General features: G+C 40.7%; 1 protein-coding gene across 15 annotated transcripts in view; it reads right to left on the bottom strand.

Annotated features, from left to right (window-relative positions):
- The window catches only part of PKP4 (plakophilin 4), a 278532-nt gene that overhangs the window by 21743 nt on the left and 231107 nt on the right, over nucleotides 1–25682 (bottom strand). For all 15 annotated transcript variants that reach the window (XM_055120668.1, XM_055120675.1, XM_055120671.1 and 12 more), the window contains 4 exons: nucleotides 20523–20655; nucleotides 19422–19635; nucleotides 2878–3061; nucleotides 961–1078 (listed from right to left, as the gene is read on the bottom strand). In XM_055120668.1, coding sequence (XP_054976643.1) covers nucleotides 961–1078; nucleotides 2878–3061; nucleotides 19422–19635; nucleotides 20523–20655 — 649 coding nt within the window. The remainder of the gene's footprint in view (nucleotides 1–960; nucleotides 1079–2877; nucleotides 3062–19421; nucleotides 19636–20522; nucleotides 20656–25682) is intronic.

Below are 25682 nucleotides of genomic sequence, written 5' to 3'. Positions count from 1 at the left end.
CAGATAGCCTTCTCCCTCTCTTCCATGTTCTCAATTGTTACCTTCTGTCTCCCCAAGCTTCTCCCTTAACTTTGTGAAAGCTCTCTGATCACTCCCCTGAGAGATATTCTGCCCTCTATAATGGTCCTGAAATCTAAGTCCCACCAATGATTGGGAGGCAACCATCATTTCAATTCAATGTCTGAAGCAGACTCAGCATTTGCCCTTCCAACTTACTCATGCCTCTCAACTTTATCTTAGATCTTTTGACTCAATGAAGTTCAAAAAAAGCACGGCTGTCACCTTGAACTTCCGCACCTTGCCCTCAAGTCTACCATTCATCATTCTTTTTTTTTTTTAAACCAAACCCAGTCTCACTGAAGAGGACCCTTGGCTTACTTAGCATTTCTCCTCATAACCTTGCCACAGTCTGCCTGTCCTGAATCCCAAGTATGAGAAACGATGAGGAGAATGCCCTATGCTAGGGCAGGAATGGAGAAAAGGGGAAGGGAGCCTAAGAGAGGATGACCAAGCCTGGGGAGGTGGACAGGGCATGTAGAGTTGGTGCTGAAATGAGAGCTAGGAACAGCACCTGGGTAAAGAGAGCAGAGGTGGGGGACCGCAGAGCCTTATCGCAACCTTAATTCCACAGACACTCAAATGAACTGTTTCTGGGAGAAGCTGATACAGAACCAGAGAGATCAGAAGCAGGAACAATCACTGACACAACCACATAAAAAGCCAGGCCCCAAAGACTTCACTTCACTTCTTAACCACATGTAGTCACCCAAGTTTTTATAGTCTGAGGGCTCTTTACTTAAGATATAGTGTTTGTTAACTTGTAAATATACAGTCTTCCTTCAATCTTGAACACAGTCTGATGAGAAGAGACTAAAAAATCCCAGAAACAATCACTGGAAATGGTGGCATTAGGCAGCTTCTCTGCCATGGTACCCCTCCTGGGGCTGGGCAGGCACTAACCTTGCTGTCATAATCAGAGGTGTTCACACACGTGTGGATCACATACAGCAGCGAGTCCACCAGCCCCTCACAGGACCGCATTTGCTTCCGAGCTTCCTCCCCTGCAGAGCTGAGGTTCCTGAAAGGGCAGAAACATGTGGGAGCTGCTGAGATGAACAACTTTCTCATTACTCACAGAGCTGTATTTCCATGATCTGAGACAACAAGCAACAGAATGCACTGATGAAGATCTGGTCTGCGGAGGCATTTCAGAGCTTGCATTTCAATGATGCAAGAGCTTGGGCATAGCCAGTTCCCAGAGAAGGGATGGGGACGTTGGAACTTATATTTCTCAGGACATTCTTAACTCCAACAGTTCTGGTGGTTAACTTCAATATTTTTCACATGTAGAAGGAGGAAATCTAATAGCAACTACCTCCCTGGGTGGTTTTGTAAGAGGAGAAGAGCTGAGATGGTTCACCTGAACTGTTAGAATAAAGCCTGCCAAGCAAAAGGCACTACACACATGCACCTGAGTGTGGGTTCTGCCTCTGGATTTTGCAGGAAGTCTTGCAGGGAGGCTAAAAGGGGATTACAGACTCCCACTCCAGCTTAGCCCTGGGGTATTGAGAAGGGACGAGTGGCTACTTTCATGAACCATTCCTAGGCTGTATGACTGCCTTGACGCAGGCATTGGAGTTAAGTAGATGGCCTGGGTCTAGGATTCTGGCTCTTGTCCCCCTAACCTTAACTGTTCCAGATGAGTGTTGACAGTGACCTGACACACAGGTGAGGGGCTCCACAGCAGCAGCCCTGGGCCCTTCAATCTCTTCTCAAGCTTGCTATCATAGAGAAGCTCAGCCACCTTAGCTTAAACATTAGAAAGCAGAGAGAGAGAGTATCATAAACTATTCTGAGCACTTTATACCCTAGTATCTTAAAACTGTGGGGTTGCACTCAGGTCACTTCTCAAAAATGTATCTAAAAGAAAGTTTATTATTTACTATCAGTAAATGCTTGATTTGTAGACCTACCTAAATTATCCTTGTATCTAGGATTACATAAACATTATCTTCAGCTAAAAGGCAACTGTGTGTGGACAATGTTTAAGAAATCCTGCAATAAAAACAGACTTCACCTCTGTATTATGATACCTATTCTAAGATAGGAGGAAACTGAGGCTCAAAGTGAAATGGGAAGCCAGTTTGTCTCAGGTAAGTTGTTCCTCATTGTCATCTTGTCATCCTGCACCAAGGCCTCTTGTTCCAAATTCCCAGGAATATTTAACGCTTGGAAAACTGGGTAGAATCCAAGTGCATAATGGCACATAATGAACTAAATACTATCGACACTGAAAGGCAGCTTCATGGATTTTAAATGCTAAAGATAATGACTAAAATAATATTGGGGCTCATTTTCATTAATTTATAAAATTCAAACCCAGTAACTGTTTAAGCAAATACCCTTAAAAGCAAAAGGGCTTTATTTAAAAAAAAAAAATTTCTGGAACAATATGAAACTAAAAGGAAAGAGAACAAAACAAAACAAATAAACAAACAAAGCAAAAGGGCTTTAACAACCACATTTTGGTTTTAAACAAACATCAGGCTGCAAGCAACTTTAACAATCAAAATGTGATAACTAGAAGATGCTATTGAAATGGGGAACCCTGGAATTTTGGTGGTGATTTCACAACAAAGTTCGGCTTTGATTAATAACAGAAGAATCATTCAGATGGTAACATCTTTTAGGCCATAGGTCTGAGCTCCTAGTATGTTCCTCCCAGGAAAGCAAAGTCTGTCAGGCTGAACTTCAAAAGAACAATGGAAACTTTGGCAGATGTTACTAAAATGAAGTGTATTCTCTTAAAATCAACCCACCTATGGCACACATGATTTAATCACAGAATTAACTGGAAAGAAGAAATAAAGAACTTACCGTAGGCAACCCGTTGTATTCCGCAGAACTAATGAAGTCTGAAACTTTATTTTATGATCATCATCAAAAGAAGAGTTATTCCAGCCAGAATGTGGAACAATCACAGTGTTTGTTAGGGTTGAGAGAGCATCTCGGATGATTGTCATCTTTACAGCATCACATGAGGATAAATTCCAAAGAACTCCTAAAAAATTAGATTAAAAAAATCAAATCATTAATTAGAGATCCTGCAGTTTTTAGGAATGAAATAAACATATCAGCCCTAATTGATGTGAACTAAGTCTGTTCCAAACCTAATCTACGGCCTCAATTTGCAATCAAGCTGGGGAGGAAGCCCTAATAAATGTTGAGTGAACATATGTGAGCTTCTGGCAGTACATTACAGAGTCAAGTGCTCCTTCTGTTAATTTCCAGAGTCTCTGTATTTATAAGGCAAGGAAACTGTGGCTTTCACAAAGCAAATTAGAGTTACTGTTGAGGGCAAGCCCTCAATCCAATCGCGGGTCCTGAACATAATGCAAGGGTGATTGTTTTCAACTGTGGTTCACTACTTGGGGAAAATATCCCTTTTTTGAAAAATTGACACATTTCCCTGGATCATGTTTCTTTTTTGTCTTCTGCTATCACATTTCTTTTTTGTCCTCTGCTACTGGGAAGCTCACACTCAAAGATAAAGCTCACATTCAAAGATCAAGTCAGGGCTGCATTTGCTTCATCTTCCTTGTGCAGACAAAGTTTGAGCACTTACACTTCCATGCTTTTCGAGGTACAAGTTGCTGCTATTCCTCTTATGATACCGGCAAGACTAACAATAAACTAAGTGACCACTGTAATTCCTACCAAGAGCGTTAGGGTCACACATCTTAAATGTGTAGCTTTATTAGCATTAAAGTGCAAACGAGGGCCTTCATTTCTGTAACAACTCTGAGCGAACTTAAGATTCTACTTCCTCAGATACCATTTTCCTATACAGGCATTTCACTAAGGAAGAGTGATGAGTGGGGGGGAAGTTGGTGCAGCGGGTTTTCTCAGCATTGAGGTCTCAGCCCCATATTCCTGAAGCATCCTTGGATACTTGGAAGCGGCTCAGAAGTTTGCACAGTGCTCTTAGAGCTATCAACAAACACAATGCCTGTAGCTTTGAGGAGAGAAGGAGTTGGTAAAGTCTGCCATGTTTACGGGAGCAGGTCAGGGATGTAAAAAAAAAAAACAAAAAAACAGAGTGCTGAGCCAGAGATGAGACTGAGCACTATGGTTCTAGTACATAGTGACCAAGGAGTCAGCCTGGACACCAGCACTTAGGCCACAAAACTGCAGGGTCTTTCCTAAGGGGGATGCAGTGGGGGGATAAGAGACCACCTACAGCGTTTTACCTTTCTGGAGAAGAGGTATAAGCAAAGGGCTAGATTTGAAGACAGCGAAACAACGAGGATCCTGGCATGTCTACCCAAAAGGTGTTTACACTCTGCAAAGGGAATGGCTGAGAATGACGGCAAAGGCTTGAGGATGGTCCCAGGACAAAGTTCTGGATCCTGGGTTCTGTTCTCTCTGTGCTCTCAGCTTCCCCTTGGCACTGATGTTACACCTAACTGACAGGGTTGCTTCTACTGTTCCTCAAGAACCTCTGCATACTCTATAAAGGAACAGCCTGGCATAATCAGCCTTTCAGAAGTTCCACTCACCACTGGCCTACCCACCTAGGCCAAAACTGGGGTGGCACTTGGCACTGGGGAGACTAGTAAACACCTTTGTCTTGAAAAGCTTAGCTGCCCACCACAACACATCATTTCTTATATCATGATCTTGGTGACCACAACAGATAGGGCCCCTAGCAGGAGGACCGCACACATACCAGTGCTTATAAAACAAACCTCAATTTCTCCAAGCGAGTCTTACAACGACTGGTCATATGTTTCTTTAGAAAATATTTTTTTCTTTTCTTTTTTCTTTTTTTGTTGAATGGTATTATATCTGGGGAAGAGAAGGGCACTTCTCAGGTGCTCAGGTTTCACTGGGTCTACACACTGCAGTGCTTGGGGGATCACGTGGTGCTGTGGATTGAACCCAGGGCCTCACCCAGGCAAAGCATGTGTTCCCTGGCCCTGCTCAATGGGTTTAAACTGAGCTCACTGGATTCAGATGCTGCCATGCAAAGAGTGGGGAGCAGACTGGTGGCAGGATTCTAAGTCTCCACCTTTACTATCCCCGAGTGGCCAAACAGACCTGTTTTTGATACTAGGCTTCATTATGCTTCTATTTGAGAGAAAAAGGAAAGTTTCTGTGTCTGACTGACATCTGAAAGAATATCCTAGGGGAAAGTACTAGAGGATAATGACCTTGTAAGGGACCTGGGAGATAAAGATGAAAAACAAGAAAAATCTCTGATGATCAGTCACACCCAAATATGAGTGTGAGAAGACAGAAGGGCAGGTGGGGGCAGAGAAGGGTGGGCTTACTGATGCTGCTAAGAATGCAGCGTTTCCAGCCAACCTTACCTACCCCAGAGCACTAGTGAGGGTCTTTGGCTATGAGCCAGCTGGGAGGCAGCAAGCAGAGACTGTTGGCGGGTAAGGATCATTCCTAACCTCCACATGCTGATGAGGTTAAAACTTGTGATTCCTAATGCCAGCAGAGTAAATTCTTTTTGCCAAAGTCTTTCAAATTCTTCACTTCACAAAATTCAACATGTAGGAAAGCTGCATTTTCTAATAAAGCCAGGTTCTCCTTCACAGAAAATACATACTTCTGTCATGCTAACTGTAAGGCAAGTAAAACCTCTATGGAAAGTAAGACCTATCATATTATAGGCTATAGGTTTAAAATTAGATAATGTCTTTACTGAGAAGTAAGCAGCCTGAGTCACAAACTTCAGGTGAAGACATGACTAAGAACTGGGCAGTTCTTTAGCATGTTGATTCTTGGAGTAGATGCCTAGAAGTTCTTTGATTTTTGGCAGAAAAACTTGTTTTTTCATGGTTCCTGCTTCCACTCCTGGCTACTTCTAAGACTGATGCTAACAAAAAGCTGCTTCCCACATTTTTATATTTCCCTAATTTTCCACTTAGGTTCTAAGATCTTGAACTGGGTACTGTCCTACGCCAAGCACTGTAGCACTGTAGTCCTTTTCTTCATTGATTTGCCTGAGTGGACACCAGTAACATCTCCATTGTGAGACTTGTTAACTGTTTTTGGCATATCAAATGTGCCACGGATTGCTTGCCAGGCTCTGCCATGTGACAAGATCCTCTTGATATATAGCTTGCCGGGATCTCTGAGAGGGACAGAGGAATCAAACCTGGGTTGGCTCTGCGAAAAGCAAATGCCCCACTCACTGTCCCAAGCATTATGGCTTTATCTTTATACTTTAAAGAGTCAAACTATACAAAAGCATCTCCCATTTAAGTCTCGATATACCACCTGATTTTATAACTGAGTTCACGAGCATGACTTTCTCTTCATGGCATTTCTTAACAGACATTTCTGTCTATTCAGAAGTATTGTTATATACTACAATAATTAGTATTGTTATTTCTGGGGGCTTGCGGAGGCCATGACTTCATGGAAACTCTGTTTCCACTCTCATTCTTTGCAAAGGATGGGGTGAAAAGAAGAGGGTCAGAACAAGGCAATGTACACTTAAGGGAATCTGCCAGCCTGCCTTTCACCCAAAAACCAAACTACAGGGTAACTTAAACAATCATCCTGGGTATGGGGATACGAGAATGTATTCCTTCATTGCCAGAAACTACAAATCAAGATTTACAGTAATGGGACAGAATCCCTACCCTTTAAACAGCAAAACAAAAATTGGTCTCAGTGTTGTTCAAGCATCAAATGCCAAAGTGCTTAAAAATATGAAACCTTTCAGTAGACAAACTATCTATGCTATCCTTTTGGTTACGTGAGATAATGGATTAATCCCCAAACTTGTCCCTATAGCCATTTAGGCTTTCATTTATGCAGCTTGAAAAATATTCAAAATTATTCTTTACCAAAAAAGAAAAAAAGATACTAATTTTGGAAAGTCTGAAGTACCAACTGGGGACTTCCACAAAGGCAGTTTTATCATCCTACATTTTGAATTATATTATCCCCCTAATCCTGTGCTTTCCCAAGAAACACAAAGAGCATTTGGTGTGAATTTAACTAGGCCTTTCAAACATCAAAGCAAGTCCCAAGCACTGATTTCTCTTCTCCATGTTCTCTTCCAAAACTGAGATTATGGAAAGCCAATATTCAGTTCTGATCAACCAAAACTGGGTGAAAAAGATCAATTAAACTTAAAAGCCTTAGCTATGGAATGATTAATTTAGCTTTTCTACTCAAAGTAAAATGCATCATCCTTAAGACTGGATAATAATACCTGTGTGCATTCACTTCACTGAAGCCATAATGAAACAATGTTCTCTCTTTAGTCTATCCCCAGCTTCATTTAATGGGTGGGGAAGAACTGTGTTAGAGCCGTTAAGAAATGAATAGAAAATATTCCAACTCCCAAATGGAGCAAGACTGATGGGGATGAGAGAGCAGCAGGATTAGTATTCACCATCAACATGATAAACCTCCAGTTCTGACATCCTAATGCAAAATTTACTTCAAGGATATTTAGTGACATACTCTATTATCTCCTGGTGCCCTAAGAGAAAGTTAAAGAAGAAACCCGATAATTTCAATGAAGGAAACTTGAAGTTTTTATTTAATTTTAAAGAATTAGCCATTTGGTGTGAGGAGCAAGAATATGTATACATAAATTAGGTGGGAAAAAGACTAGGGAAATACATGACTATCTCTATGATGCAAAGAATTGAAAGATCATGTATAAAATCAACTTTAAAGTGATTCTAGGAGCCAAATGATAATTTCCTATAGAAACTGATATTACTGATTAAAATAATGATACTATTTGAAAAAAAAATTTTTTTTCTTGCACACCCACTTGGAGATCATTCCTGCTGGAATTTGGACCAGATTGAATTTGGGTTGGCCGTGTTCCAGGTAAGCTCCCTACACATACCATTTCCCCAACCTCAAGAAATTTTGGGGGCCGGAGAGATTGCACAGTGCATAGGGCTCATGTCTTACAAGGGGCTGCCTGGGATTTGATCTCCAGCAACCTATCTGAGCACCAATAGGAGTGATTCCTGGGTGCAGAGACAGGAGTAGGCCCTGAGCATTGTTGGGTGTGCTCTCCCCAACAATGTATTTTAAAGCACATTAATAAAACAACCAAACAGTATTAGGAAAATGCTATTTTTCTAGTAGCATAAATACACAAGAATCTATATAACTGTTTTTCCTTCTGCTACAAGAGAAATCTGAAACACCAAAAATTTTAAGGGTCCTCCCAACCAGTGCTTAGGGAGCCAGTGGTCCACTCAGGCTCATGAAATGATTCTCATACTAGCAGTAGGGGTTGGAATACTCAGCGGAGAACAAGTGATTGGAGCTGGGGCCACCAGGACTATGCCTGGTAATGCTCAGATATATCCACTAACATTTTAATACAGCCTTTCTTTTTGCTTTTTGGGTCACACCTGGTGATGCACAGGTGTCACTCCTGGCTCTGCACTCAGGAATTACTCCTGGTGGTGCTCAGGGGACCATAGGGGATGCTAGGAATCGAACCTGGGTTGGCTGCGAGCAAGCCAAATGCCCAACCCGCTGTGCTATCGCTCCAGCCCCTACAGCTTTTTAAAATAAAAACTAAAACCAAAACAAGCCACATTCAAGAATTTGTGGACACCACAAAAAATAAAAAAGCTACCACCCCCTGATACCAAAAAAAAAAACAAAACCCCAAAAACCAAAACTAGAGTAGTTCAAACACTCCCACTGGATGTGGCTTTGTATTTCCTTCACTAGTTAGCCTGGTGTTAAATATGGTTTAGATGTTCTTGTTTCATCAGTTTCTTTCACAAGATGTGAACAAGGTAGTTATAACAACCTAAGTGTCTGGGGATGGAGAATATAAAACCAAAGAAGGGAATGAGACCACGGTCCCACAGCTGCAGGTGTGATGAGGAGTCACTGTTGGGATGCGCTGTAGTGTCTGGGATGAAGAACATTGCGCAGCACATGTGCTGCCTGCCCCCCGCCCCCCCATCAGGCAGTTGGGGGGGCTGATTGCACCAAGGTGCTCCTGGGAGCAAGCATGCATTATGTGGACTACCTGCTGCCAGCAATCCTGGCGATGGGTACAGAAATGCCAGTGACAGACTTTGGACCCCTGATCCTGGGCCTGGCATGCTCTCAACACTGGCCTGCACTCTTCCTAAGACAGTGTCACTGGCACCCTCGGGATCCGGTAAGAACTGCCATGTCTTCTCTCCATGGCAGCCCCTAGAGCTCTCCAGCTTCAGTAGGGCGCTCTATGGGGTGTGTGTGTGTGAGTGTGTGTGTGTGTGTGTGTGTGTGTGTGTGCACGTGCACGCGTGCTGGTGTTCAAACCCAGCAACTCTCATTCGAGAGACACACACTCTACCACCAAGCCCCATCTGAAGGCCCCAGCAGGGCTTTTGAGTTGGCTTAGATTTTATAAGTATTTCTTCACATTTTCTTGGGAAGGGGGAAATGTGGAGATGCCCTGGCTGTCACAATACGGCCACCTGCAGTTCTGATAGCATTAAAGTTTTTCAACTTATCATGTATGTATGTCAAAAGAGCATAGAACCTCACTGTACTGTCCTTGGAAAGACCAACTATGGTGACTGTCCTCCTCAGCTACAGCCAGTCCCCACTGTGATGTGCTACAGGCATAAACGTTATACTACATAATGAAGATCTGGTAAGAGAAAAAATTGATTTTTATATGCTCTAAGATGAAGAGGGTTTTTTTTTAGAACTAGTGAGTTAAATGAGGCACAATATTAAAATAAATAACACCTGTTTCCCTTTAATGTCACTCCCAGGAAGTTCAGAAGGAGATGTGTGAAGAGTCCAACGTCTTCTGGGAAGAGCTGATAAGACACTTACTCACTGCAGGCAAGACGCCAAGGGAGAAGTGTCTGAGAGTGAGTCCTCTGCTTTCGGGAGGGACGGCAAGTCATCGTGCGAGGCAGCTGTGCAGAGCCCGTGGAGTGGCAAGAGTAATAAGCACAGCTGGTGTGGCATTAGTGCTAGGCACTCCACATCCACCCTCACAAGAAATACCCATTAGGCACGAGTGGGAAATTCTAGTAGAACTCGGGTGGAAAGGAAGGGAGTGCTTGTGACAAGAATTTAAAAGCTGAAGGTGGTGTCCGAGCTGAGGTGGCAGTGCACTGTATACCCAAGAACATGGAGCTGCTGACAGAAACGAGGAAATCGAGGGGACAGTGGGGAGAGAGCAGCGCCATGAACAGAACCTGCCGTCTGGGATTTTAGGCAACTTTCTCCCCTTGTCCAGCTGCACTGGAATACTGTGAGCAGATTATGAAATTAAAATGGTATGAAAGTAAAAGTAAAGGGAGAGCAATTGTGGCAAGAGGATTAAAATACTGTCTTCAATGAGAGAAATACCTTTGTCTAGATCAATTCTCAGGCAAACAAGCCCTAACAGTGAATAGTCTCTAGTTCTTCTTCCCCACACCCCCCTTTTTTGGCTTTTTCAGTTACACCCAGCAATGTTCAAGGATTACTCCTGGCTCTGCATTAAGAATTACTCCTGGTGGTGCTCAGGAAAACATATGGAATGCCGGGGATCAAATCCATGTGCAGGGCAAATGCCTTACCCACTGTACTATTGCTCTGGCCCATAGCCTTTCATTCTTTAGATGCTACCATCTGAGCAGAGAATTTTGAGACTTGAAAATTAACTCTCTTGCTCGTAGGCAAAGCCTATGGCTTTCTTCATCCTGACCCTGGGCTCTGCTCCTTCTGCCATTCCCTCTCTTGGCGGGGTTTGTAGGGGGTACAGGTGTCTGAAGTCCCTGCTGGGAAGCTCGGCTCAGCCAGACAATGGTCCGGTCACAGTCGCCTTGTTGCTTGCATATGTCTCCTACACTCAGCTAATGCAGACTCCATACCAATGGGAAGGCTTACTCGGCTCGGTTGTGGTGTTAGTGTCACTGTCTGGGGTTTCAACAGCGATAGCAGAGTGCTGAGGTGATCTGAGGGTGATCTAAGGGACGAAGCCTCCCAGGAAGAGGCTGTGGGGAACTCCAGAGCTGGGCTGGCTACAGAGATGGTGCCTGGTGCGGTTCCTGTCTCCACATATTCAATTTGAAGAGGGCTATACCTGCTGTTTAAAGTTAAAAACTGAAGTTGAAGGACACTGGTGAAAGATCTTAAGTGTCTTTAAAAAAACATAAAGGTTAGCTCTTGTCTCTGATTTTTTTCCAGGTACAAAGGTGGATCACAGTATCTTTGAAAAAGATCTATCTGTTCCAAGAGATCCATTTTCAGATTCACATTTGCATTTCAACATATTCTTTATTCTAGGTAATTTTCAACTTCACAGATAGAAATGAGAGGACTAATGACATCAGTTGGCCATGGAGTCTGATGTGTCCTGGAAAAGTGTTTCCACAGAAAAATAAATCAGCTCATAGTTTAGAAATGCTGATTGAGAATCGTCTGTGAGAGACCCACACGGCAGTTCCTTCCATGAGGGGGCATGTAATAGTGAACAGGTCACGGGAAAGGAATTCTCGGGGTCCAGCCTGACAGTGAGGGCAGCTAGACCAGGAGAGCCTTCAGCCCCATGTTCTCAGGTTACTTCAGCATCTGAGAGAGGAGGTCATGAGTGCTTTCAGAAAGATCTTAGGGCTGGAGAGATACTCAAGGGTGAAGACATTTGTCTTTCACGTGGCAGACCCCAGTTGGAGTTCCAGACCATGTGGTCCTGTTAGTACCACGGAGAGTGACCCCGGGACACCAAGCTGGGATTATCCTTGATCACTGCTGGATGTGCCCAATACCCCCAACCAAAAAATGCACATTTACCTGAGAAAACATCACTGATGTTAAGTGATCCATGGCTGACTTTAACAGGCACCAGGAATGTGCTTATTCATTTGTTGCTACACTAATCTTCAATCCAGTAGTTTGGTATTAGCTGAAGCTTAGGACAGAAATGCTTACTAGGTCATGAAAAATCATTCAGGCTCAGAAACTGCCACGTAAGTAAGGTACCTGGGCTGGGGGTTTCACAGGCAGCTTCTTTCTCATATGCACCCTCCCTCTTTTATGCCTTTCCTGGATGTCTACTTACCAGGGGAGTGCCTCCATTTGCCAGGAAATTCTATCCTGACCCATGACTAAGCACCTGACTTCTACAGTGGCCTCTGAGTCTCCCCACTTAACTTCCTTCTTTCACTCGACATTTAGAAGCCAGCACTCAAATGTAGAAGGTCACATTTTACTTACAAGGCTGGATCTTTTCACACCCAGACTATAAATCTGAAAATGTTTCTATGCTAAAATCATACTTCATGTGTTTCTAAGCTCTCTGATTATACATGATCACTTAGTTTGATGTGATCCCACTAGTGGTTCTGTTAAATTTTTTTTCTCTCTATTTCAAGGTAAAGTTTAGAGAGTAAAAGAAATATTATGGAATTTTCTTTCTTTTTTTCTCTTCCCTTTTAGTTAGTACTTTGAAAGGACAAAGATAAACACCCCCAGATCTTGTGGCAACTCAGCACCTGTTGGTGGTCAGGAGATGGATGAGGGCAGAGGCAGGGACAAAGAAGGAAACCCCAATCTTTGAGAACTCAATTTCTTTGAACCTGACTTTCTCAACTATAGTACAGAGGCTAGAAGAAGAGATCTTTACAATTTTCCAGTTCAAAGTTCTGTTGATTCTAAATGAAGTCATTCCACTTATAAAAAAAATGTTTTTCTATTAGTGATGAAGGCTTGCCTTTGTATTTCTCATTGTGAATGGTTTAAAATGTTCAGTAAACAAGTTTGTGTGTTTGTTTCTATTGGTGTAGAGTTAGCCAAGCGACAAGGATCCTACTGAAGTGCATGAGGAACTGGGAGACTGTTCCTTGATTTCAGAAAACTACCCGTGAAGTTTCTGACTACTCTGGTTGCCCACAAAAAGTAGGACAGAAATTTCATAACAGACCATCTTATTCTGGACCAGCGAGTAAATGATTATTTGTAAGACAAATGAATTAGACCAGGGGGTATGTTAGTAAGTTATTCCATCCAAAAATATGCTAACAGTCCAAAAGGCTGAATGATGGCCTGTTCTCTATAAAACATTCGGCTGGCTGTTGCACTTTAGCGTGGCTCATCTATCGTTTTGTGCTGCACAATTATCATTTTATTATTAATATGTTGTCTAATTAAAAATATGGAGCTAACGATCAGGAAGGGAATATTTCTAATTTCGTGTTCTGCACAGAGTCTCTGGAACCCAAAGCTGCCATCCCCAAATTTCAAAATAAACAGGGTGGAAATATTTTACAAAGCCATATGGATGAATAATTACTTGCTAAATTGGAGGACTGTGAATATATCATTTAAACAAAATCTATTAATCAAGAACAAAGGTATTTAACACCAGTGTTAATGGGAGTGATAAGTATGACAGTCTGGGGATGGCCGGTACATCTGAGGGTAGGTCTCCAAATTTTGTATTATCTTCAGTTTCTATGGTATAAAAAAAATGGTGTTTTCAGAATACTCAATAACTTTAAACTCAGATTTTCTAGCTCAGAAACACTTATTTACTTATTTTGAACAAATGAGTTCAACATTATCATTTCTAATGACAAGATGTTCCCGCTTTCTATCCATAGCTTGTGACCTAGCAAAAATTTATTTTATAACCCAACTAGAGAATAACCATACTTTATCCAACTCTCAAATTTAAGGGCAAAAATAACATAATAAAAAAAACCCCTTCACACCAAGTACTCCCATATATCAACAATCACTACAAGAAAAGCTCATTAGGTTTCAACCTGGAAAATTTTCAACACAATGAAGAAAGCACAGGAATCAAGTTACATATAAAAGAACTATTTTAATTAGCAATGACAACCATGCTGCCATGGGAAAATATACTTGGCAGAAAGTATTTTTCCTTTTTCCCCTTGCAAATAAAAGATGGGTCCAAATATGCAGGCCCTGGGCAGTTATTACATTTAGAGCAAAGGTGAGGCATCATTTTAAAAACATACAATAAGAATGCCAAACTTAGGAGTAGGGGGAGAAGAGACCTCAAGTTAATAACTAAGTTGAATTACTTAGTATTTAGAATAACAGAGAGGGACCAGAGAGACTGCGGGAAAGGCACTTGCCTTGCATGCAGTCAACCCAGGTGTGATCCTCGGCACTATGTATGCTGAGCACAAGGCCAGAAGCAAACCTGATTCATTATCCTTTGAGCACTGCTGAATGCGCCCCCCCCAAGCAAACAAAACAAAATAACAACAGAGGGTTGGGGAGATAAATCAAGTGGTAGAGCACATATCTAGTACATATCTGAGCTCTGATCTGTGGCAATACGACTCCTGAGCACTGCCAAGTGTGGTCCCTATATATAAAAACAGTAAAAAAAAAAAAAAAGAATATATACATTCAAGGTCAGAGTAACTGCTTCAAATAATACTTAAACTTCAAATAGTACTTAAACATAGCAGGTGACTAGGCTTGGACAATTCATTATCTTAAGGCTGACAGAATTTCCAATGTGTGGTCTGGTTAGGCCATAATATCTGGAAGCATAAAGAACTGCTTTCAAAGGGGATGTTCTGGGAGATGAGCAGCTGATAGGGATTCTGAGCTATGGATCACATCCCTATTATCAGTTCAGAGCAGACGTGCTGTAATGAAAGCAGCCCAGAATGGGGGGACATACCTCCTGGTTAGGAGGGCTTGGAATGGGTCCTAACTGGCTTTTCTTATTGGGCCTTGGCCAGGTAAACCACATTCCTGAGGGCTTATTTTCCTTGCTTTCTCAAGTTACACTGTCTACTGCTTTCCAGATAAATCTGCTGCTCAGACTAACCCAATGAAATGTAAATTCACGTGGGTTTAAGCACATGATGGTCAGCTATTTGTGGGCAAAAGTCATGTAGGGATTTGTGTATCAAATGGCAGATGGGGCAAAATGAATTCTGAGATTCATTTTCTCCAACTCCATGAATCTATGACATAGGAACAATCTATCAGCATCTGATTTGAGAAGACTTAAAGCACAAGCTCAAGGGTCTCTTGATGTGCTCACTTTGTAAAGCATTCAGTCATTATTAAAACATTACTGAACACTGAACTTCTGTACAACCAAGCAATACCACTTCTGGGAATAAACCCTGGGGGTCTAAGAACACACAACAGAAACACCATCTATACTTCTATGTTCATTGCAACATAATTTCCAATAGTCAGAATCTGGAAACAACCTGAGTGCTTGAGAAAAGATGACTGGATAAAGAAACTATGATACATCTACACAATGGAATACTACACAGCCACCAGGAAAAATAAAGTCATAGATATACTTCATATGTATCTGACAAGTATAAGGTCTTTTGTTGATCCCTAGGGTGGGGAAAATCTTGTCTCTATAAATTCTACAAATACAGGTGCACACCATTATGCTAGATGCAGATCAGATTTGTTAACTATCCATATAAGCTGGATAGTGTTTGTATACAAATCTAACTTGGGCTGACATTTAGTCTTTTAGAACCAGAAACTCACTTTTGAACTCCTTTAGCTCAACTCGTTTATAAGAGTCAACTGAGTGAACTGTGTGATCACTCTCTCTGAAAAAGACTACTTCTGGTAGTTATTAACCAATTCTTAATTACCCCTACCTTAAAAAGATATGGCCACCCCCCTGCCCCCATCATCAAAGCTATTACCAATTTTCCACAGAAAGAAAAATCAGATGTTGCTGCTAGTTTTACATAGGAAAATATATAATTTTGGAGGAAAGAGGAAGGAGATAGCTAATTTTTGAATTAGGCAACACTCAAATTCTCTTTTCAAAGCCAAGGTCTATGTGTTGAATCATGTTCTTACCATCATGTAATGCGCAATACCGAAATAAAGAACAATGGCGGGAAAGCCTTAAACTAGGACTTCTGGAGTCTGGACCAGATCAATTAGTACTAAGCACCCTCTGTAGTGAAGTCTAGTTATACTAAAAGAAGATTTCATTTGTTCTCAAACCGAAAAGAAATTACCAAACATTTATTGACTTTTCTTTCTTTTTACCACTAAATCTTACAAAACCCTTGACCTCAGCTCAGAATAAATAATGTAACAGTTTCTCCCAAAGGGGGGGGGGGAAAGCTCTAAAACAAAAATCTAGCAAAGATGAGCTCCTCTGCTGAGGAATCATGACAGAAGAGAAAAGCGCTACCCATTACAGTGGAAGGACCAAGTGACAATAAATTGGCCTGATTAATCAGAAGAGGACTAAAGCTGAGAATCTGGGTTCTAAGCCAGGTGATCCCTGGTTTTTCATTGATTTTCTTGGGAGCGCATATATATCATCCAGTAGCAGTTTTTTTTTGGTGGGGAATCCGTGTGTGTGTGTGTGTGTGTGTGTGTGTGTGTGTGTGTGTGTGTGTGTGTGTGTGTGTTGGTTCTGAGACACACCTATTGGTATTCAGCGCTTATAGAATCATATGTGGTGTTGTAGATTAAACCTGGCTCAGCTGCGTGCAAGACAAATGCCTGATCTGATTATAAGGTATGTTAATGGCAGAGGATACCTCTGCATTATGAAGCAGATTGCTGGGAAAGCAGCATTAGAAACAGACATCTGCACTTATGTGTTCATCTCAACACTGTTTACAGTAGCCAGAATCTGGAAAAAATCAGAGTGCCTGAGAACAGATGACTGGTTAAAGAAACTCTGGCACATCTACACAATGGAATACTATGTAGCTGTTAGAAAAGATGAAGTCATGAACTTTGCATGTAAGTGGATCAACATGGAAAGTAATTGAAATGAGTCAGAAAGAGATACTGGGATCACTGGTGGTGGAGAATGGGCACTGGTGGAGGGATGGGTACTCGAGCATTGTATGACTGAAACACACACACGAAAATATGTAAATCTGTAACTGTACCCTCATAGTGATTCACTAATAAAAAAGTAATAAATTAAAAAAATAAAAAAAGAAAGAGAAAACATTCAAGTACTGCCAATAGCATTATTGTGTGCTATTTGTGTGCTTCTGCAACAAAAAACTCACGATAAATTTGGGGACACCACAGTGATTGCTCTGACCCCCAGGAGAGAGATGTCAGTGCTCTTTTTTCTTAGTTCTCTTTAACTCTACTAATTTACATTTTATACCCATACTTACTTCTGTATGTATGTGGAAATTACTTTTTTGTGTGAGAGGATATGAGGGCTCAAAAGCATTTAGAAGAGGGAACATAGACAAATGAATCAATGTGTAATTCAGATATGTCAAAGCATTAATACTTAAAACACATTAAGGCAGATAGTCCATTCAGAGTTTAAGATTATACAAATAGTATTTTTCTGAGTTTAGGATGTGTCACACTTTATTTGAAGAATAGAGTACTTACTTCTAACAATAATATCTCATGGAAAAGTCGATGCCCATTAAATGTAAGTTTCACTGTGGTCTGCTGTATTACCAAGTGTTACTGATATATATCTAAAACTTTCACTTCTGATTTCACAGTGGAAGTCAGTGGGGAATGGGATCAATATGGAAAAAATACTGTTAAAAACTTTAAGTATACATTATAACATATAATTATATATATAAAAATATGCAAAACATGAAAAACAGCACCATACATATAAAACAACCAGAAATCTACTATGTAAGTAAAAAAAAAGTACTTGTCTTATTTCAAATTTTTATTTCTTTTTTAAAGAAACAGCTGGATTCGGGGCTGGAGTGTTAGCAGAGCGGGTAGGGCGTTTGCCTTGCACATGGCCGACCCGGGTTCGATTCCTAGCATCCCATATGGTCTCCTGAGCACCGCCGGGTGTGACCCAAAAAGCAAAAAAATTAAAAAAAAAAAACAGCTGGATTTTATTTTTCAATCTCGTTTTTTCCATTCACCCCATACCCGCCATAGGCCACTTTTTGAATCCACCTTAAATTATTTTAAATAAATAAATTTAATTCTTTAATATATGCACATATAAAATTATATTTAAAGGCCCAATTTGTGTACTTAAATAGTCTATAAAAAGTATTTTTGGGGGATTATCATTCTGTAATTTTTCTTTTTGAGATTGTTGCTATGGAAAGATCTAATGTGTTAATAATTTGGGGGGGGTGAGAGGGGGTGCTGCGGAATGGAACCCAGGGCATAAAAAACTCTAATTTTTAGTAGTTACAAGTGGTTTCACTCAGTGACCATAAACTCTTTTCCTACTAATATTTGTTCAGTTATTATATCCTGTTTCGTAATTATGTATGTCGTTAATTTACCTTCCTTTGTGAGTAAAGTGGATGTGGAAAAAACCTGGGGCCTTATACATGCAAGATATGTACTCTACTACTGGGCCACATCCCCGGTCCACAATCATTCTTTCATCCCAGTTTCAAGCATTCATTAATCATCCTTGAACTTAGCCCATGGCTCTCTGGAATCTAGTACTTCAAGACAAGTTATTATTCAATTCTTCTTGGACTTTCAACTCCTTACATTAGACTATTATAGGCTTTACCATGAAATATTTGTTTCCTTTTCTCAAATGCCTTTCTATTTTTCCTACCAAAGATATAGTTCGGGCTGTTACTGACCTACTCATACCTCTCAGATGCTGGGCATATCTTAACTTTAAATCAATTTGCTGCTCGCTGAAAACATTTAAGAGTCTCCAACTGGCTATGAGATGTGCTATAATCATTCTCATAGTGAAAGAAACACAAACTACTCATAAAACACTCCCAAACGAAGCCACACTTCTCTCTGGTCTTATTAGACTTTAGTGTTCCTCTTCCTGCTGGAAGTATTGATTGATCTCTTATCACATGTTGGCTATGAGCTTCTGCTCGAAGAGGAAATACTGCCCCTATTTACTCAGCCTCGCTTTCTCATCCTTTACGGCAACTTTGGATTCACATGAACCAGAAAGCCTACCTGCCCCTCTCCTCTGTGCTTACAATGTAATATCCAGAGAGTCTGGGCACTTGGCACTTTTCCGTGTCACTCACAAGACCAGCCGACTGCTCCTTTGGAGAGCAATTTGTGGGCAGGGATTGAGGTCTATTCATCTTTTTGACCCCAGTACCTAGGACACCATCTGAGACACTGAGAGGCATTCAGACACTGAATGTAATGGATGAGAGCCAATCCATTAAGTATGTTTTATTTTTAAAATAAAGAATAGCCAGTCTATTTAAAATAAGTAGATTTACTGTGGGATGCATAATTTATAAACCAGACATCTATTAGCTCATATTTATACACGAATACATAAACTATTGATAGCAACAAGAGATGGCCTTCTGAATCTGTAGATCTGTCCCCAGGTGAGCACTACATTATTATATTCCACCTAGCTCCTCCAACTCCTCCCCAATGCTATCATGCATGAGCATGATCTAGGTGGTCTATAGCATTTCTGGCAAGACAAAAACATATTCCTTACCCACCTGTAACAAGTTCTCTTACTTCTGCATCAATAGATTTTCTTAACAGTCGCAACAAGGCAGGAATGCCACCAACATTCTTCATCGCTATCTTGTTTTCATCAGTAGACTTGCCAAAAACAAGATTTCGGAGAGCACCACAAGCATTCTTCTGAACTTCCAAAACTCTGTGGTCCAAAAGGTCGACCAGATGCTTGATTCCTCCTAACCTACATACCTAGAATGAAAAATAGTAGGCACGAAGCCTGAGTGACATGTGCTTCATCAGTAATCAAGCAAAAGCCTGTAATGGAAAGATCATGGGAAATGGATAGCACTATTTCAAAAGATTAGTCTTATTCAAACAACAAATCTTTAAAACATCTTAAGAATATTCTCACACGACGATGTCTTTCTCTGTTTATGTCTTTTTAAAAAGAGAAGGGAGATCTTGATGAATTAAAGACCCTACACTGGAATCAGAGACATATACCAGTTCTCTCAACACGGCAGGCATTGAGTTTTATCTCCTAAATAGCCTGAATAAATATGGAAACGTACAGCAGCATGATTGGAGACAACACAGGAATAGATTTTGACTGAGCCACTTGGTTTCTAGATTTGCTTTTCTAGTCTATTCTTGACCATTTCCTTTCATTTGTTAACTCATTAACATACTACCTGAATAATTCTGGGCTCAATCAAAGAGCTTTTGCTCTGCAACGGGTATGCTGTTCTGTGTATTAAATGCCTGAAATATATCTGATAAATGATTGGTAAATTCTAAAATAATTCAAACAAGATATCTTTCCAGAAAAATACAAAAGTGCTTTTTTAAGAAGCAAAACCTTAAAAATGATCTTTTTTTAGAGACAGAGAGAGAGAGAGAGAGAGAGGGAGAGAGAGAGCGCTAAATGGATTGCAGTGCATAATTTACAGATTGGAGCCCTGGGCTTGATCCCTGGCACCATAAAACACCCTCAACCCAGAATCCCAGAATCAACCCCAGAGGACTCAAAGAGTAGTCTCTGAATGACATCTGGTAATTTCTTAAGCATGCACATGTGTGACTGCACAATAAAATGGCTGTGCCTGCCTGTGGGTAACCCAGGTACTGGGTCCTACCTCCATCTTCACTTTGTTATCCCCAAAGCACAGATGTTGTAGGTAAGCCGCTGCGTTTGCCTGAACAGACGGAAACTGGTGCTGTAGCATGTGGATGACTTCAGGCAACTCTGGATCACGCCAGGCAAATTCTCTACATGAGAAAAGAGAGATTCTGAAAAGAAAGCCTGGGTCTGGGCAATACACTAAAGGAAACATTTATTATTAGGAAAGACCCAGAGAGAATAAAATGAGAAGTTACCCAAATCCTGAAATATACATAGGTAAATAGTTTTTTGCTCTCATGATGAAATACACAATGGTCCAGATGCTTATGATCTTAAAAAAAATCATGACGCACTGATGCACCAAAAAGAGGGTCAGGGGAACAAAGAAAGCCTTTAATGTGATTAATTTTGCCATTCCTGTTTTCCTCCTCCTGAGTCTAATTTTATGCCTTTCTATTTTACATAAAGATACAGAGTAGGTGTGAGGCTCAGGTAAACAATGCACCTTAGCTAGGTGTGATGTAAGGCCCAAGGAGAGAGGAAGAAGAGCTGGTGAGAAGATGAAGCTTGGTCTCATTTTAGAAATGATTAATATTGTCAACTATAAGATTATTTTATATTTATTTACAACTTTTGCTTTGGAATGGTGTGTGGGTCACACCCAGAGGGGCTCCGGGCTTACTCCTGGCAGTGCTTTTGGGACCACATGCAGTGCTGAGGGTCAAACCTGGCTTGGCAGCAAACAAGGTCATGCCTTAACCCTTGCACGGTTCTTTGGCCGCTAGATGGATGATTTTATCTGTGGTTTGTCTCTGATTATAAGACATAAATATAGAAAGTTAAGAAAAATATTTTTAAGCAGTACTCCTAAATTCAGACAAGCTCAAGTATTAACCCTTTCTTTTTTTTCTGTCTATTTTTTAAAAAGTATATTTGCTCAGTTTTTCTTACAGACTGGAGGTTAAGGCAGAAAGGAACTTAGTTTAAGTCAACCAACTAGTTAAATGCAGAGTAATGTTTAATGGAGTGCTCTGCCTTCAGTCTATGCTTTCAAACCCTGTGCCATTTTTTGCATAATGCCTGAATAATTATATTAAGTACACATACTTTTATACTTTATTTCAGGTAGTATCACTATCGCAGAATATTCTGGTGTCATTTAACTGACCCACTGTTTGGGAAACTTACGGTTATATAACAACAAAACTTCCTTCCTTCCTCCCTCCCTCCCTCTCTTCCTCTTCCTTCCTTCTCCTTCCTCCCTCCCTCTCTCCTTTTTTTGCTTTTTGGGTCACATGCAGCAATGCTCAGGAATTAATCAGGAATTACTCCTGAAGGAGTGTGGGGGACCATATGGGATTCCAGGGATTGAACTCAGGTCCGCCCCATGCAAGGCAAATGCCCTACCTCCTGTGCTATGCTCCTACCCCTAATTTGTTTTCTTACAAATGGAACACAAAGTTACAAATCTGATGACTACAAGATGAAGTGAACTATTAACTAAAAAAATGAATACAAAATAAACCTTTCAGAAAATTGTTTAAATTAATGATACAATGTTGACTCCAGTTAACAATACTACCCTGCATACTTAAAAGTTTCTAAAGGTTCATAACAGTTCTCATCTCAAGAAAAAAGGTATAAGGATGTATGACCACGAAGGTTAACTAAACTTATGTGGTATTAATTTTTAAAATATATACAAATATCAGATCATTATTCTGTACTCCTAAAACTAATATAACATCAATTATTTCTCAATTACAATAACTGATGATCCAGTATTCCATTTTCCAGTTTATAAAGGTCCAGAAGTCTTATTATCTCTAAGTTTTCATATACTAACTGGCTCATCTACTATAAAGGAGTAGATAATTCCCCTTTGATCTTATATATCACCCATTCAAGCTAATTTGTAATTCCTTACTATGTTACAAGTGCCAAAGCAGGTGCTAGAAACACATATATTTGAATATGACATGATTTTATATTTAGGGTCTTGTATGCCAATTCTGGGCTGGAGTGAAGCACAGCGGGTAGGGCATTTGCCTTGCACGTGGTCTCCCTGGGTTTGATTCCTTCGCTCCTCTCTGAGAGCCCAGCAAGCTACCAAGAGTATTTTGCCTGCACAGCAGAGCCTGGCAAGCTACCCGTGGTGTATTCGATATGCCAAAAACAGTAACAAGTCTCACAATGGAGACGTTACTGGTGCCTGCTCGAGCAAATAGATGAGCAACAGGATGACAGTGATACTGATGCCAATTCTAGTCTAAAAACCAGTAATAGGAGTTATTATTCATTGACCTTACCTGTACATTGTATGAAGAACTTTATATGTATTATTTCATTTACCTTTTTTGTTACCTCATTAGGTAAATATTATAACATTATATGTAGATAAAAAACCTCGATTATTAATTAAGTGGTACAGTAAAATAAAACTCTGGTAGCTGTCTCAAACAAAAGAAAGCAAGAAGACTGGTGAGAATGATCTTTCCCTATCCTCATCTAATCCTCAATAAGCTTAAAACATTAAATATAAAACAAATTCATTCATTCCCTCTACCTTACCTGGATAGTCTCCAACATACCCTTTATTTCCCTTCCCATCTAGTATTTCTACACTAGTCAGATGATTCTCTGAAAGTGAAGTCAAAGATGAGGCAGAGATTTCTAGCCTGGGAGATAGGTGGATAATGTCATTATCAACATATATAACCTCACAAGAACCAAGAAAGTCAGTAAGACACATGATATAAAGCACATCTTTTGGAAGTAGGCTGCTTTATGTTCAAGTCTCAGGTTGTTCAATTACTATGAGACTTTGAATATCACTTAATTATTTGGAAACCCTTCTGTAAAACAGGAAGACTATAGCTATTATTTCTGCCTTCTTGGATTGACTCTGATGCCTTAATGTCATGATGTATAAGATATTTTATATACTTTCAATTATGATAATATTTCACAAATATTCATTTCTGGAAAAAAAATGAACTATTCCAAGAAGGGCACTCTTTATAATAAATAGATTTCCTTTGATGTGCTAAAACTGTTAACTGTATCTGGTGAAAAAAACCAAAACTGCTCAAAGCTTCTTATTTAAATCTATGCTGTAATTAACAAAATGCAAGGAGTGTGATTTAAACTTACTTTGATGACTCAATCATTATAAGAGCAGAGTTTCATCCTCTTTAAATGAAACAGGGATAGTCAAGATCTCCTAGCCTCCTCCATTGGAGCCACGGGGATCTCATGACACACACAACACAAAGAAGTAAATTCTGTTTTTTGTTAATTTGTTTGTTTTTGGGTCAGGCTGGAGTGATAGCGCAGTGGGTAGGACATCCGCCTTGCACGTGGCCGACTGGGGTTCGATTACTCTGCCCCTCTTGGAGAGCCCGGCAAGCTACCGAGAGTATCTCGCCCATATGGCAGAGCCTGGCAAGCTACCCGTGGAGTATTTGATATGCCAAAAACAGTAACAACAAGTCTCACAATGAGATGTTACTAGTGCCCGCTCGAGCAAATCAATGAGCAATGGGACACAGTGATATAGTTTTTGGGGCACACCTGGTGATGCACAGGGGTTACTCCTGGCTCATGCACTCAGGAATTACTCCTGGCCATGCTCAGGGAACCATATGGGATGCTGGGAATCTAATCCGGTTCGGCCGTGTGCAAGGCAAACGCCCTACCCACTGTGCTATCGCTCCAGCCCCAAAGAGGTAAATTCTGGATAGCGGTGGGCAGATAACTGTGGCTGGCAACACCATCAATTTGACTGTGGACAGAAATGTACTCTAGAAAGATTATCAATTCAGGGGTTTGAAGCCTCAAGGCTCACGAGGTTTCCCTTTACCAAATTTAAGTTCAGACTTCTGTTTTCAGGATGGTACTGGATTTTGTCCTCCTATCATAAGCTTCTATAAAATGGGACTAAGGGTACAAGAAAAGTGTACTCAGGCCTTGGACAGCTGGTTAAGTAAGAACATTATCCTTAAGAAAAGCTTATCAGAGACTCACAAATAAACCTTGGAAGAGGAAGACAGCAACACACTGCAGACTCGTGCCAGGCTGTTTCATCTGGGACAAGGGTGAGATGGTGAGTTCCACCACCTGCCCAAAAAGAGCCCTGGCAGCCATAAACCTCCAGTACTCAATCGCCGCCGTGCTCACGGCCAATCTCCACAGGCTTGGAAGAGCCTCATCCATGAGAAAGTCTGCTGAAAAAACCAGGTATGCGGGACTTGTGATGGAAATCTCCAGGCTTGCTCAAAGTCAGGAATGGGCAACCTCCCCCCATCTCCCTAGGCTTTCAGTAGCTGGCAGTCAGGCCCACAAATTGGCAACATATAAGCTCATTAACAGCTACGATCCAGAGACTCATAAATAAATCTCAGAAGAGGAAGAGAGCAACATGCTGCAGAGATGCCTCCAGATCCCAGTTGCATCCATTTAAAAATTTAATTCTAGCTGTATTGTCCTATTTAAATTCTTAAAATTCCTAGAGCGACATCTTATCTATACAAGGGCCTAATGGCTCCAGGGTTTATCTCCACACACTTTCCTCTAAAGAAAATTTTTTCGATCATCTTTAATGGATTATTCATAGCAAGCAATATAAAATAAACCATTATGTTCTGCTTTGGGGCAGGCCTGGGGTATCAGGGTGGAATAATTTGAAATATGGTGGTGGGGCGGTTGAGTCTGTTGTGTAATCAATTATGGAGTACTGGGATACTGAATGTACTCAATCACTGTAAACAACTTTATAAAAATGAAATTTAAAAAAATAAGAAGAGGTTATAATCTCTAGAGCTTCAGGGTCCAGATTTACTCAACTTTCTGTTTGAGGGTACTTTTTGGCATAGAAAGTTAGTGTAATGGATTTAGAAAGCAGAGGGAATGAGACTGAAATTTAGGAATATCAAAGTGATCAGAATTTGTGGGGGCAGGGCCCTGGAGAAGACACAGATAAAGGAGCAATTTTAAAGATATTTGAGGAGTACTCAGTAAATCTTAGTTGAGCACTGGACTTTGCACTTACAGGGCTTATTTATAGGTCTGGTTAATAATGGCTGCACAGAATAGACAGAATGTCTAAATGTGACAAAAGTCTAACGTCATATTTAGAAGTAGAGGCCATACCACAGAGTAAGGGTTATGTGCA

Source organism: Sorex araneus, chromosome X (assembly GCF_027595985.1).
Source record: "Sorex araneus isolate mSorAra2 chromosome X, mSorAra2.pri, whole genome shotgun sequence".
Lineage (NCBI taxonomy): Eukaryota > Metazoa > Chordata > Mammalia > Eulipotyphla > Soricidae > Sorex > Sorex araneus.
This window is presented reverse-complemented; position numbering and strand designations above follow the sequence as displayed.